The sequence below is a fragment of the Leptinotarsa decemlineata genome, unplaced genomic scaffold (assembly GCF_025532065.1).
Source record: "Leptinotarsa decemlineata unplaced genomic scaffold, Ldec_3_MD MMD2_tig00001621_RagTag_RagTag, whole genome shotgun sequence".
NCBI lineage: Eukaryota > Metazoa > Arthropoda > Insecta > Coleoptera > Chrysomelidae > Leptinotarsa > Leptinotarsa decemlineata.
The window spans coordinates 3,399,393-3,412,978 of NW_027412566.1; the positions used below are offsets into that span (position 1 = coordinate 3,399,393).

The 13,586-nt window shown below is 34.0% G+C and overlaps 1 protein-coding gene across 2 annotated transcripts in view; it reads right to left on the minus strand.

The window, feature by feature from the left end:
• LOC111510503 (uncharacterized) overlaps positions 1 to 13,093 on the minus strand; it is a 151,388-nt gene extending 138,295 nt beyond the window's left edge. The window contains exon 1 of one of the 2 annotated variants that reach the window (XM_074176195.1): positions 12,468 to 13,093. In XM_074176195.1, the coding sequence (XP_074032296.1) occupies positions 12,468 to 12,981 (514 nt within the window). In that variant the 5' untranslated portion in view covers positions 12,982 to 13,093. The remainder of the gene's footprint in view (positions 1 to 12,467) is intronic. The other variant, XM_074176194.1, reaches the window with a different exon arrangement.
• Between the last annotated feature and the right edge of the window lie 493 nt (positions 13,094 to 13,586).

Sequence of the window (13,586 nt, forward strand, 5' to 3'; positions counted from 1 at the left end):
ATGGTATTTCTACTCGAGAAAGAGCGTCTGCAACGTTTGAATTGCCCTTAACGTACTGTACTACATAGTCATATTCATCTAAAACAAGTCGAAATTTCGTCAGTCTACTAGACGGTTGATTTGAGCCGTACAAGAATATAAGAGGCCTATGATCGGTCTGTATTACAAATTTTCTTCCATACAAATATTGTCTGTAATGTTTCACTGACCAAACTATAGCTGAAAGCTCTAGTTCAATAATGCTATAATTTCTTTCTGCTTTATTTAATGTTCTACTGGCATATGCAATTGGTTTATTGTCTCCGTTACAGAGTACTCCTGAAATTGCTATTTTTGAGGCATCAGTTTTCAGTATGAAAGTGTTTTCAGCTGAAAAATCTGGGTATTGTAAAACTGGAGGTGATGTTAATCTTGATTTCAAATTTTCAAATGCTTCTTGACATTCATCAGTCCAGATAAATTTTTCACCTTTTCTAGAAAGTTTGTTCAGAGGTGATGTTATATGAGCAAAATTTGGAATAAACGACCTGTAATAATTAGCAAAAGCTACAAATCGTTTCGTTTCCTGTGGGTCTTTGGGTACTGGATATTGTTGTAATGCCAGAATTTTTGACGGGTCGGGAGATACTCCTGACGCTGAAATTTTATGACCTAAATAAATGATTTCTTTTCTGAAAAATTGACATTTACTTGGGTTGAGTTTTAAATTTACCTTTCGCAACCTGTGCAAAACTTTCGTTAAATTTTTGTTGTGATCCATTAAACTATTTCCCAGAATAATAATATCGTCTAAGTAAACAAAACAACATTCAAAATTTAAACCTGTCATAGCCATAGTTAAAGCCCTTGAGAATACACTGGGACTTACTTTCGCACCCATTGGCAATCTGGTCATTTGATATTGCCCTGTATTCGTGGTGAAAGCTGTATACTCTCTAGAAGCTGGGTCGAGTTCAATTTGGTAATATCCTTGTGCTAAGTCAAGATGGGAAAAATAAATTGCACCGGAAAGTGAATCTAAAATCTCATTAATACTAGCAATAGGAAATTTTTCGTCTTTAAGACATTTATTTAGTAATCTATAATCAATAACAACTCTCCACTTGCGTTCCCCATTTTCGTCCGATTTTTTGGGTACTATTAGTAGTGGTGACGACCATGGAGATCTAGCAGGTTCTATTATTTTATCGTTTAACATTTTTTCAATCTGTTTTTCAATTTCCAGTTTTTGTGATTGAGGTAGTCTGTATGGTTTTGTGTACACGGGGTTTGTGTTTTCGTTGAGTTTAATTGAATGTTTATAAATGTTAGTTACTGAAAGTATATCATTGGGTAAATGGAAAACGTCCGCGAATTTCGCACAGATATGGTCGAGTGCTCGTTTTTCCTCTCCATTTAGTCCGTCTTTGCAAATTGATTTTAAAACTTCTTCCACTCGTTGAACGGATGAAACATTCATGTCGTTGTAAGAAATAATTTCGAACACCACTGGCTATTTCTTGTGGAAATACTATGCATTCAAAATTTTTGTTTATCTTGAAGTACTTGATTATTTCACAGCGCGGGGGAATACTAGTATTTTTATTGAAGTTGGACTCTATTGGAATTGTAAATTTATTCCCATAAACTGTGAAAGAAAACTCAAAATTTTCATAATCTATGATTGCTGAGTATTTTTTGAAAAAATCTGCACCTAAAATCCCTTGTATGTTATTGTCAAATGATTCTATTGTAAAGAATTTATGTGTGAACTCATTTTTGCCGGCTTGTAAAGGTAAGTATAATGACCCTAGCGTATTTGTTGACCCTGAAATTCCGTCGATTTTTATTGTGTCTGAATAATCTATTGTAGACAAGTGTCTGTTTACATGTTTGTGGAAAAGTGCGCTAATCGATGCACCTGAGTCGAGAAGTAAATGAATTTCCTGATTATTGTAATTGAATCTGACATAGTTTAAATCGTGTATATCAAAGTTAGCATAATTTTTCAGACTATTGGCCTCGAAAAAATGTTTGCTCTAGTGAGCTGTTTTGATTTGATTCCTCGTTTTCTACACTATTTACTAAAAACATATTTTGTCTTCTGTTGTCTCTTCTAATATTTTGATTTTGTTGGGGACGATAATTTGGTAAGTTTTGAGAGAAACGATTTCTATTCATAGGGTTGTTTTGTCTGTTAACACTATTGAATCTCCCTCGAAAATTGTTGTTTGGGATGTACCTTGTATTGTTATGTCTGTTCGAACTGTTTTGATACCTGTTCCCGTTTTGTCCTCTATGTCTATTGTTAAAAGTTTTGAAATGATGATTTTGTTTATTTCGAATGTGAAACATAGTCGGTGGTTGATGGTTGTCTTGTGTGAATTCGTCTTTTGCTCCATTAATTGCGTCTGTCAGTGTGTTGTAATTCCGAGCTTTTATAATAGTTCTAAGTTCTGTATTTTGTATACCTTTTGCGAAAACGTCAATTGCTAGTTTTTCATTCTCTTTCCTGAAAATTTCAATAGAATCTGTGTTGTCACCTGCCTGAGCTAAAGTAAGATCTGACATTAATGTTTCTATTGATCTTCCATATTCATCGATACTTGAGTTACTTCGTTTTATATTTTGTAATTTAGCCGAAAGTGTTGGAGCTGATTGCTTTGGCAAAAAGTTAGTTTTTAAATCTTTTAATAAATTTGCGCCGGTGGTATAATTGTTTTTCATTCGGATTTTATCTCTGTGAGATATGCAAGCTTTAAGAACATAATTTATTAAAGATTGTTTGCCTAACGTGTCTAACGTAGGTTCATATAATTCAATTCCCTCTATTAACTGATACACGCCTTCAGTTGTGCCATTTAATTTTGGCAGTAAGTTAGCTGCTGTTTTGAAATCAAATTTGTCTCCACTCATGATTATCTCTCTAATCAAACCTGTATCTATATTAGTGCTAATATCTATTTTACTAACTGAACTGATCCTATCATCCAAAATATTTTTTACTCTAGTAGATACTTTCTCTAATCTATGTAAATATAATTCTACTTGAGCAATTTCATCCTTAGTTGGCCCGCTATTATTAAACTTATGAACTAATTCATTAATAAGTGAATTAATATTTTCTAACCTCTGATACCGTCTCTGAGTAGCTGCTTCACTTCGTTTTTCGCAAGAATCTTTGCGAAGATTTTCTTCAAATTTCACCAGTTGTTCTTCAGCTCCTGTGAACTCCTTCAGAATATCCCTGCTGCTCATGAGCCCTGGATACTAGCGTATTCTAATATTCTCTTTTTCAGTTGGAATTAATACCTTCTCGAGACCTTCGAAGTTCGCTTAACGCGATTTGTCGTTCCATTGATTTTTTCATACCATCTCGCATTTTCCTCCATATAAAATAAATAATAACAATTGCGATGAATATTAAAATTGGAATTATCATTCCGTCGGTGTGTGTAAATTCGGTGGAACTGGATTGATTTGCATTATTTGATCCCGTGCCAGTAGCTTGTATCTGCAGTCTTTCTTCGTTTGTAACTTTTGATCCACACATTTTTAACTATTTGGTTTTTTCTCTTCACACTTGTTGGACTGGACTGGCAGGATCGCCATGTACTTTAGAAAAGTCAATGTAAAATTATCGAGACTTTCCCGGAACTGAATTCATTGATATGTACGAGAATATTATGTGAGAAGAATTTTAAATTAAAACTATTTTATTTATTACAGCAGCAGATACCTTTATAGCTTGTTTCTTCTATATACTTTAATAATTGAATAGAACTGTCCGATACTTGATGAAAATCCATATTAAAACTCATTGATACAGTTCATTGTATGATTTTCACTATAAAGGGTTTTATAAACACCGCGACCCTGTATAGTGAAAATCATACAATAAACTAGGTATTAATGAATCTTCTATATACTTTAATTTTTGTATATGTCTCAACTCGAAGATTTTTACACTCTGTATAAAGTGTATTCAATATTCCATTCTTTTCACGGCGTCCCAAATTGCCTCAAAATTTTTTGGGTATTTTTTTCTCTTTCTTTTTGTACCTTCTGTTTTCTAACTTCAGTTCCTAACTATTAGGACTCGTTCTTATTTATTTTCGAATATTTTTGGTATTTCGTTAGCATACTTCATTAGTTTTGCTTCCATGATGTTTTATCTTTCGTAGATTATTTTTCTTTCCGATCTCTTTATAAACGATCAGGTTTATTGTTAGTAATTTTTGGGGAATAAAAATCTGGTGAAAACATTTGCAGTAATTGTTCTCTTAGAAAACAAAATAGATGTTAGAAACATTTTCTTGTCTACTTTCGAAAGAGGAATGAAAAATTTGACATACAGGGTGTTCCTTAAACACATGCTAATATTTAAGGAGGTAATTCTTAGACCCATTTTAAGGAAAAAACGTCCTATGGACGTATGTCCTAAACGCCTTAACTTTTGAGATACAGGGTGGCAAAGTTTTCAAAAATAATCAGTTTTTTTAATAACAACTGAGATAATTTTGTAGACATCTTTGACATATTGAGTACATATGTTCCATGCCTCAAGGCGCATTTTCTGATGTACACAAATTTGTATTTTTTCAAACAGTGGCATCCCTACGGGTTTCGCATTGAATAATTTTGGGGAAAAAGTACTACGCCAATGTTTCTTTTCAAAGTAAAATCATTTTTAAAAACCTCATTTATTGTTGAGAAAATTTGATCTCCTGGTATTTCTTTGTCCGACGCATGATTTTCACTCAAAAAAATGAAAATCGACAGAAAGCAAATTAAAAAATTAGATCAATTCTAAAATGAATGAGAATCTGAAAATTGCTCCATAACGCATTACCAATTCCCTAATAATATTTGAAAACATAATCTGCAAAAAAATAAATTTTTCACAAAAACGAGTTTTATTTTATTTTGTGACAGTAAGTCTAAACGAATAGCACAAATTTGTTACTTAGTAATAATACCAAAACTGATTATAAAAATTGTTGGAAGTGGCCACCTGCACTTAGTATGCATGCTTCCGCCCTTCTACGCATGGAATTACGCACCCGTTCAAATATTCCCGGCGTATTTCGTATAGTTTCACACGAGGCAACTATTCGCTCTCTTAAATCTTCTAAAGTATTAACGGGAGTTTTATACACAAGAGTTTTGAGGTGACCCCATAAGAAAATCTAAACTGTTGAGATCGGGGGATCTTGCTGGCCATTGCTGAGGTCCTCCGCGACCTATCCAACGATTAGGATAAACTGTATTCAAATGGTTTCGGACAATTACACTGAAATGAGCAGGGGCGCCATCGTGCATGTACCATATTCGATTCCTTAACGCAAGTGGCACATCTTCCAATAACCCAGGTAAGTCTTCTTCGAGAAAGTGTAAATAAGAACGACCATCAAGGCGTCCTGGTAGAAAAAATGGGCCTATTAGATGATCACCTATAATTCCTGCCCATACATTAACCGAAAATTGGTGTTGGAAATGGGTTTCGGTTATTGAATGGGGATTTTCTTCAGCCCACACATGATTGTTATGGATATTTTGAATGGCATTCCGAGAAAAATTTGCTTCGTCTGTGAACAAAATTTGTGTCTCAAACTGCGGATTTAGTGCAATACTTTGTAGATACCACTGACTGAAGTTCACACGCTGTGGAAAATCTCTGGGGAGTAATGCCTGCACTCTTGAAATATTGTATGGGTATAACAAAAAATCAACCAAAATACGCCAAACAATTTGATGACAAATATCCAGAGTTCTAGCGATCTTCCTCGTACTCGTCTCAGGATGTTCCTCAATTTCTTGCAGCACCGCTTCCTCAATTTCAGGAGTTCTTACTACACGAGGTCTACCTTCCGGAGTCCCTTTCTTGAAACTACCAGTTTCCCCAAGTCGACGATGAATATTTGAAAAGGTTCGGCTATCTGGTAAGGCACGATTAGGATATTTTTCCTGATAAATGCGCCTGGCTTCTGTTGCATTACCATCGGCAAGGCTATATACGTAATGCATTTGCGCCATTTCCGCATTCCTATAATTTACCATATTTACTGATATTCAGAAAAACAGCGGACTACCAAAATAACTTCAATAACACAGTTTTTAACACCAATACCTTACTTTAAACCAACATCAATATTAGCTACTGACGTTTGTACATACAGATAATTCGTTTTTTATTGCTATGGTGGGTACGCTGTTTTTTCTGCGTTTAATCTTTAAAAGAAATCACATATCGACAAACTCCATATTTCCAAGAGGTGCAGTAAATAAATTCTGCTACACGTCATTTATTCCAGGATAACTAAATTTATGTTTTCAAAAATTATTAAGCGGTGCTGCGTTATGACGTAATTTCAATTGAGAACAGTGCATCTGACAACAAACAAATACCTTTCAGATCCTCAATTATTTTGCAACAAATCTGATCTCTTAGTTTGCTTTCAGTCGATGCACGATACCGCATCAGATTTTTAAGGGATTTATCCTTAAGTAAAGCGATTTTTATTTTTTTGAGCGAAAACCTTGCGTCGGACAAAGAAAACCCAGCAAATCAAATGTGCTCAAAAATGTATGGAGATTTTAAAAATAATTTTTAATTCAAGATAAAGCAGTAGCGTAGTATTTTTTTCGCCAAAAATATACATTTCAAAACTCGTACGTACGCCACTGGCAGAGAAAATTAAGAAAATTGTACATCAGAAAATGCGCCTTGAGGCATGGAACATATGTACCAAATATGCCAAAGATGTCTACAAAATTATCTCAGTTATTATTAAAAAACTGATTATTTTTGAAAACTTTGCCACCCTAGATCTCAAAAGTTAAGGCGTTTAGGACATACGTCCATAGGACGTTTTTTCCTTAAAATGGGTCTAAGAATTACCTCCTTGAATATTAGCCTGTGTTCAAGGAACACCCTGTATATGAATTGAGAATTCTTCAAAAATATTTTTATTTCAGCAAACAAATTGGAAAAAACAGTTTATTTCAAAAAACTATCCTCTTCTAAGGAATACGAATTAAACTAATTTCCCATATTCTGTTGATGAAAGGAAAATAGAGAAGCAATACAGAAACCTAAAAATATAAAAAATAATGACTTTCATATACTGGGATACTGAAGACTCTAAAAACCGAGTTCAGGAAGACAAAAAAGTATACTATATGCACCATGACAGTAAGAAGTAAAAAACGAAGTCATGACAAATGAGAAATGAAATTTTCTATGCTTTTCACCACTTTTATTTTTTTTTGTTCTGGTTCTGATGTATATATATATTTAGGGGTAATTTTTTTTCTTAGGCACTATTGGTTGAATGGTACTTCATTTTCAGTTCAAGTAGTGTGTGGCATGTCTAGCTGTACTTGCTTCTTCGAATAAATTAAAGGATGTAACAGTTACTATGTGATAGGAGATCATGAAAAATGAGAAATTAAACCACTTTTATAAAAGTTAGAAATTAAACTTTTTATATTTCTTTCCACTTTCATGAAAGTTTATTATAAACTGATAAAATTAATAGATTACTTTTACCTAAGGAAAGGTGACAAAATAAATATCTATTGATTTCTTCACCGGAAGGAGTATGATAAGAAGTGATAGATTTGGATGAAATATAGTTGTAGAATGAGATAACTATTTTGAATTTCTTTAAATGATATCTCTCTTTCATTTATTTCGAATTGGCAACATTTTGCCACTCTGAATCATGTCGTTCAACCATAGTTTCTTTCTTCTTTTTGAAGATGAATGTTTTCTCCTTGAATAACGTTGACTCGGAGTTTTGTAAATCAACTACATTTTACACGTCATTAGATTTCTTCAAATTTTTAATGTTCATCAAACTAAAGTGCGATGAAATTACAATAGAAAAAACGAATCAGTTCTGGTCGTGCCTGAAGAAAATAAACACGTCAATTCTCTCACAACCTCAAAGAGAATTTAATGAGCACGTGCTTTAAGCGGTGAATTACCTGACGATAAATATTCAAATATTTATAACGCGGCAATAAAGAACCCAACAATTCGTATAGAAAAGACATTCACTGCAGATTTATTGAAATCGGCTTTGAAATACTAGTAGAGGTAATGAATATATCAGTGATAATTATATTAATAATCGTCACATTGGCACCAATACAGTGATTTATGAAGCCTGTCATTCAAATAAATATCGGTGACAAGTTTGCAATTGATGTAAATTCGCGCTGCAATTGCGTTGAAAGTTCCTTCAACCTTCTGCCCCAGTTAGGAAATCAAAGGTAGATGGGGGTCCTAAAGCATTCCATGCGATCTTTCACTGAACAAATCGGTTCAGGAATAAAGTTTTCAAATGAAATAATGACTTGACGGTTCGGCAACCCTCTACGTTCAACAATAATTACTATTGGGGTGAACGCGAATACAGGTAGTGACGGAAATTACGATTATCTTGCATATTTATGTGTGGGCACCAAATTTCAATCCGGTTTCGTTCTAGAAAAGCCATGCCCGGCGATTGCTGAATAAACTGGATATAATGGATGTATTTAGCTGTAGGTATGGCTGATATTATAATGAATGTGGCCGTCATATTAACGGCTAATGCACACGCTTTTGCATATATTTACATGGGAAAATTGCTTGTTTTCTTAATAGAGCTCGGATGGTCTTTTATGTTGATTTCTTCAACGGATTCGTGTCTGCCCATCTTGCAGTTTTGAATTCTTCATTCGATTTCCTTTGATTGTTTTATGGAAGTGTATAGTCCACACATACAGTGTGATCACCAAGTTCCTCATCACTTCATTCGTAATTCGACTTTGGCATTAATTTCTGTTGAATGGCACCCTATTTTCAGTCCATATGAAAGTTTTAGTTATAGATACTTTCAGTCAAAATTCATATACAAATTGATACAATTGTCGTTTTAGGTATTCAATATAGATGAACCTTGTCTTTTACGCTAAGGAATTTGGACGAATCGTTTAAAATAAGATAAGATTAACTTGACGCAACGCAGCCATTACGCGTCGCGTCTACTGTAAGACAACGGTGGACGTTGCGGTCTAAGCAAAGAAGCGCCATCGCTGAGAACGTGACCCGAACGCGGGCAGAAGCGTGAGGACAGACGTCGTTGACGGTTGTGTTAGTTTTGCGAATTTCTTTATAGGTAACATAATTCGATTCTCGAAGCTATGCATATTTTTTCAGTCACTGTATTTTTAAAGTGAAAATATGAATTACTAAACGTTTTCCGCTCTTATATTAACGTACAGATGAAGCTACTAAATCTAGAATCTTGAAATACGCAGGTAGGTTCCTTGTATAGCATAAATGTCCATTGAGGAAGGAAATCAGGATTTTTAAACATATTTTTAAACAGATTTTCAAACAGATTATAAGTCATTTCCATGATCAGTTCAATGCAAACCTAATTATTCAGTTCTATGCAAGGAATCGTACCTCAAACAGCAAGACCAGAAACATATTTCAACAGAACAGACAGATTCGAATCTATTTGCATCCTACGGAAAATTATATCTGTAATCACAATTTTTACCGAAAAGCTGATACGTTGATTACTTATTCATCCAGAACTTCAATCAACTCAAAACTGAAATTGGTGATATTCATCATGTTCTGCCTTGATCAGTCATACTTTGAATTTTCCTTAAAACAGCCATCCCCAGGTATTTTTCCCAAAATATCGAGACCAACAATAAGCATTAGACAACAAAGATATTCTGCATGTGATATATGCCTGGTTTCTCCGAAATGTGAGTATTTCTGTGGGTGAATTTGAATATTCCAAAAAGGACGTATGTTATGAATAGATTTAATGGATGTAAAACGTGCTGCAGATCCTACTTTTGCAAGAAGTATTTCTACCTGCTCAAAATTGAATCGGGGCCTTCGTTACAAAACATAAAACGTGCAGGTGTGGTAGGAGCACATGTCAGTTTCAAATATGAGGGGGTGCAATTTTTTAGGCCCGGCTACCTTTCCTCTAAGACGTTTCTCCTGTAGTCATGGCAAAATTTCATTCTATGCAATTAGATTATTGTACTATGTACTCTTGTACTATGTACTTGTGTACTATAATTTTTCTAAGATTTTTGATATTGTTACACAAGTTATACAGAAAAGATAATTTGAAATTTAATATAATATAATAACATTAGTAAGCTTATTTAGCCACTAAGTACGAATATCAAATGACACAATACAGATTATTATAATTGGTCGAAAACATGAATTATAAAATTATACTATTTGCTAGTAAATTCTGTTTGAAGTCGATATCATGAAAAAAAAATAACTAGATAGGATAATTTAATAAAGCTATCAAATTATTTCTCAGAAATCAATGTTATTTTGTATAACAATTGATAATGTCGAATTAATATACTAAAAAACAACATGAATTACATTTTGTCGAAAAAAACAAGATAATACATAAGAAAATACGTAACTTAATGAAGCCAGTTGAAGAATAATTCAACAACTGTAAGTGAATTGAATGTTTTTTTCTAGAATGGATAAATTTTCAAAAAAATTTATATTTCTTGAAAAAACTAATGAAAGAATGCATGTTTAATACATTTATCTATATATACAATAGTGGAGTAGACATAGTTAATGATTTCGAATTTGAAAATAATTGTATCGAAATACCAAAAGTTCAGTTTTTGAGAAATTCAAAGCCTATGACAATAATTATCAATCAATTATTATTTTCAAGATCAGTTTCATTTTGTATGCTGCATTCACTTTGAAAATACTCATTTGTTGAGCTATATTTTATTTATTGGGAAAAATTGAATAATTCATGAATTTTTCTATGAATTAACCAATATTAAATGAAAATTCTATATATGAAACAAAATATTGATTTATTCACCATGAAGATACTCATGATATATACTCTTTTGTTTCATTAATTTCGAATAGCTTCTTCGCATAAACATTAATGGAATTATTGAGTATTTGTTGCGGTTTTGAATGCCTATTAAAAAACTACTGGAGTATGAAAAATAATTTGTCTTAGCTTTTTCAAGTGATTTATACTTCAAATTGTTCTTGCATTATTATTTATATACTACAGGTAACCATGATTGAGATTACCTCCTAAAAATTACCTAAACCTCTACCTAAGCTACCTGTTCAATAATGATCATCTGAATCATATTACCTCACATCTACATCAATAATAATTCTTTCTTGGTTTTCAAGAAAATAAGTTCAATAATGGTGATCTATTCCAATCTAGTTGGTCATTAATTAGAATGTTTGAATTTTTAAGTTTATTAATTTCCATTGCTTCCAAATGATTCAGTTTCCAACCTTTATTTTCTATGTGCAAAATTTCGAACTTTTCTTTAAAGATATGATTTTCTTCTAGAAGAGGATTTGAATATATTGAATTCGTTTTCTTATTTACATAGCTCTTATGATGTTCCTGGGTTCGATTCCTAAATGATCTGCCAGTTTGACCAATATATACCTTAGGGCACGTTCCACACTTTAATTTATGTACTCTTGATTTCTCGAACTTGGATGTTTAGTCTTTAATATTGTTAACTAACTTTTCCAACGTATTACTTGTTCTATGTGCAATTTTAATACCTCGTTTCCTCAAAAATGAAGCCACTTTTTCCGTTGGTTGTCCAAAATACGTTAAAGCTCTATAATTTTGATTATCCACCTTATCAATAAGAAAAACGTCTCGAATCTACGCGTAGACTTTCTTGGCAAGTATTTTGTTATCAATTCGGCTTTAAACCCATTGGTATTTTGAGTCATAGTTTTAAAAATTGTTGAGGTAATGAGGTAATTTTCAACAACGACAAATTTTCCTTTCTCAGAAGTTGCTTCAATAATTTGATACCTTTCACAGGCATATATTGCTTTTCTCTCTATATGGTGCAGATTTTCAAATGACAGTAAAAGAGGATAATGGTCTCCCACTAAAATAAAATCTTTCAGTTATTATTAGTTATGGTGCGGTAAAAAGATCAAAATTCAAACAAAACAATCCACAATTTCAATTTTCAATTCGGTGGTACTTGGGTACTTTGAACTATCAACATTGACTGAGGTTTGGCAATATTATGACATGATGCGGGAGTGAATTTAGGAGGAAGATAAGTGCTTTTTGTTAGGGATAGAGTCGATTTTGGAAAACTAAGAAAATATGTTTTTTTCTCTACTCCCAGTGAAGGTGGACGTCATTTTTACCTGTTCATAGAATTGTAGGGGAGGAAAGAGGTTTCACCTGCAATTTTGATTATCCCTAAAGCATATTTTGATGTTTTATTTATGTTTTCCCAGCTAGAATAATTTGATTTTGTCCTCTGACCAATACTCCCTTTATTTTCTGTGTTTCTTTACATTTGTTCGACCTGCTACAATAAGTGTAGTGGTGTAACTGTCATTACTATCCTACCATGGAACTTTTGGAAGTTGTCATTCAAAAAATAAGACTTACCTTCTCCTCTCAGTCGCAGGGGACTAGGGGGTGGAGACCTAGGGGACCCATTCGGAGGACCAACACCTTCCTCTTCAGAACTACTCGACGACGGCGTACTACCTCTCGTGAAGCTTTTATTATTGTTACTCCTGTTGTAATACAGTCCATTATTCTGCAGCAACATCATGTGCTGCTGAGCTGCGAAGCTATTGAACTGCTTCAACTGCGAAGCAACCGTAGCCGAAGCTTTCGTCTTGAATTTCGACATGGTAAAGTCCAAGGGTTGCTCCGATTCATGTGACGAAAGAATCATATGACTGGGCGGCGGGTGAAGTAGCATCGGCATAGTACTCTCTTGTTTGGTGTTCCAGAAAGAGGTTTGATGGGAGAAGTCTATGGTGTTGTTGTTGAGGTTGTTCTTGAAGGATTTCGGCGTGTCCAAGTTGTTGTTTTGGAGGGTGGGTGGCGGGTTGGATTCTACCCACCTCCGAACAGTATCACTTCTGAAATCCGCCAGATTCGCTAATTTCATCGGCACTTAACAGTCACCAGTCATGTCACTGCACACGTAGAATGTTTTTATTCACTGTCGCGGGGTACGTTTGAACTTTTGTGGGGTAGATCACTGGAGACTCGCATACGGGCTCTGTGTCGACAGGGCCACCGACTATAGCCGTATAACAACGCGTATTTTGCATCGAGTAGGATGCTGGAGACCGAGAGAGGGGATTTAGTCCCGGGCCTTAGCGTGGTGGGGCATCGACTCGGCCAATAGCGGCGCCCCGTGTTCCGATATACAATAGTATATAAATTGTATGGATTATTTATTTATTCTACATCTTATATATGTATTTATGTGAATATATGTATAGGAGCAAAAGGATTACGCGTTTCTTTCCTTTTCTATTCTTCTTCTGCTGATGCTGATTTTAATGGCGCACTAAATCAATACGAGATCGCAATTTAGATTATTCCTTTACTTTTCTAGTAATTCATATGCGCTACTATTATTGCCTGGGCATTATTTACTTTGGTCGTTGACATTCTATTCACGGAAAACTCGTCGGCGGCCATTCAAAATTTCCAGTTGAACGGGGTAGCGTCAGGTAGGAAAAAATCGTGAATGTACTGGGTGTT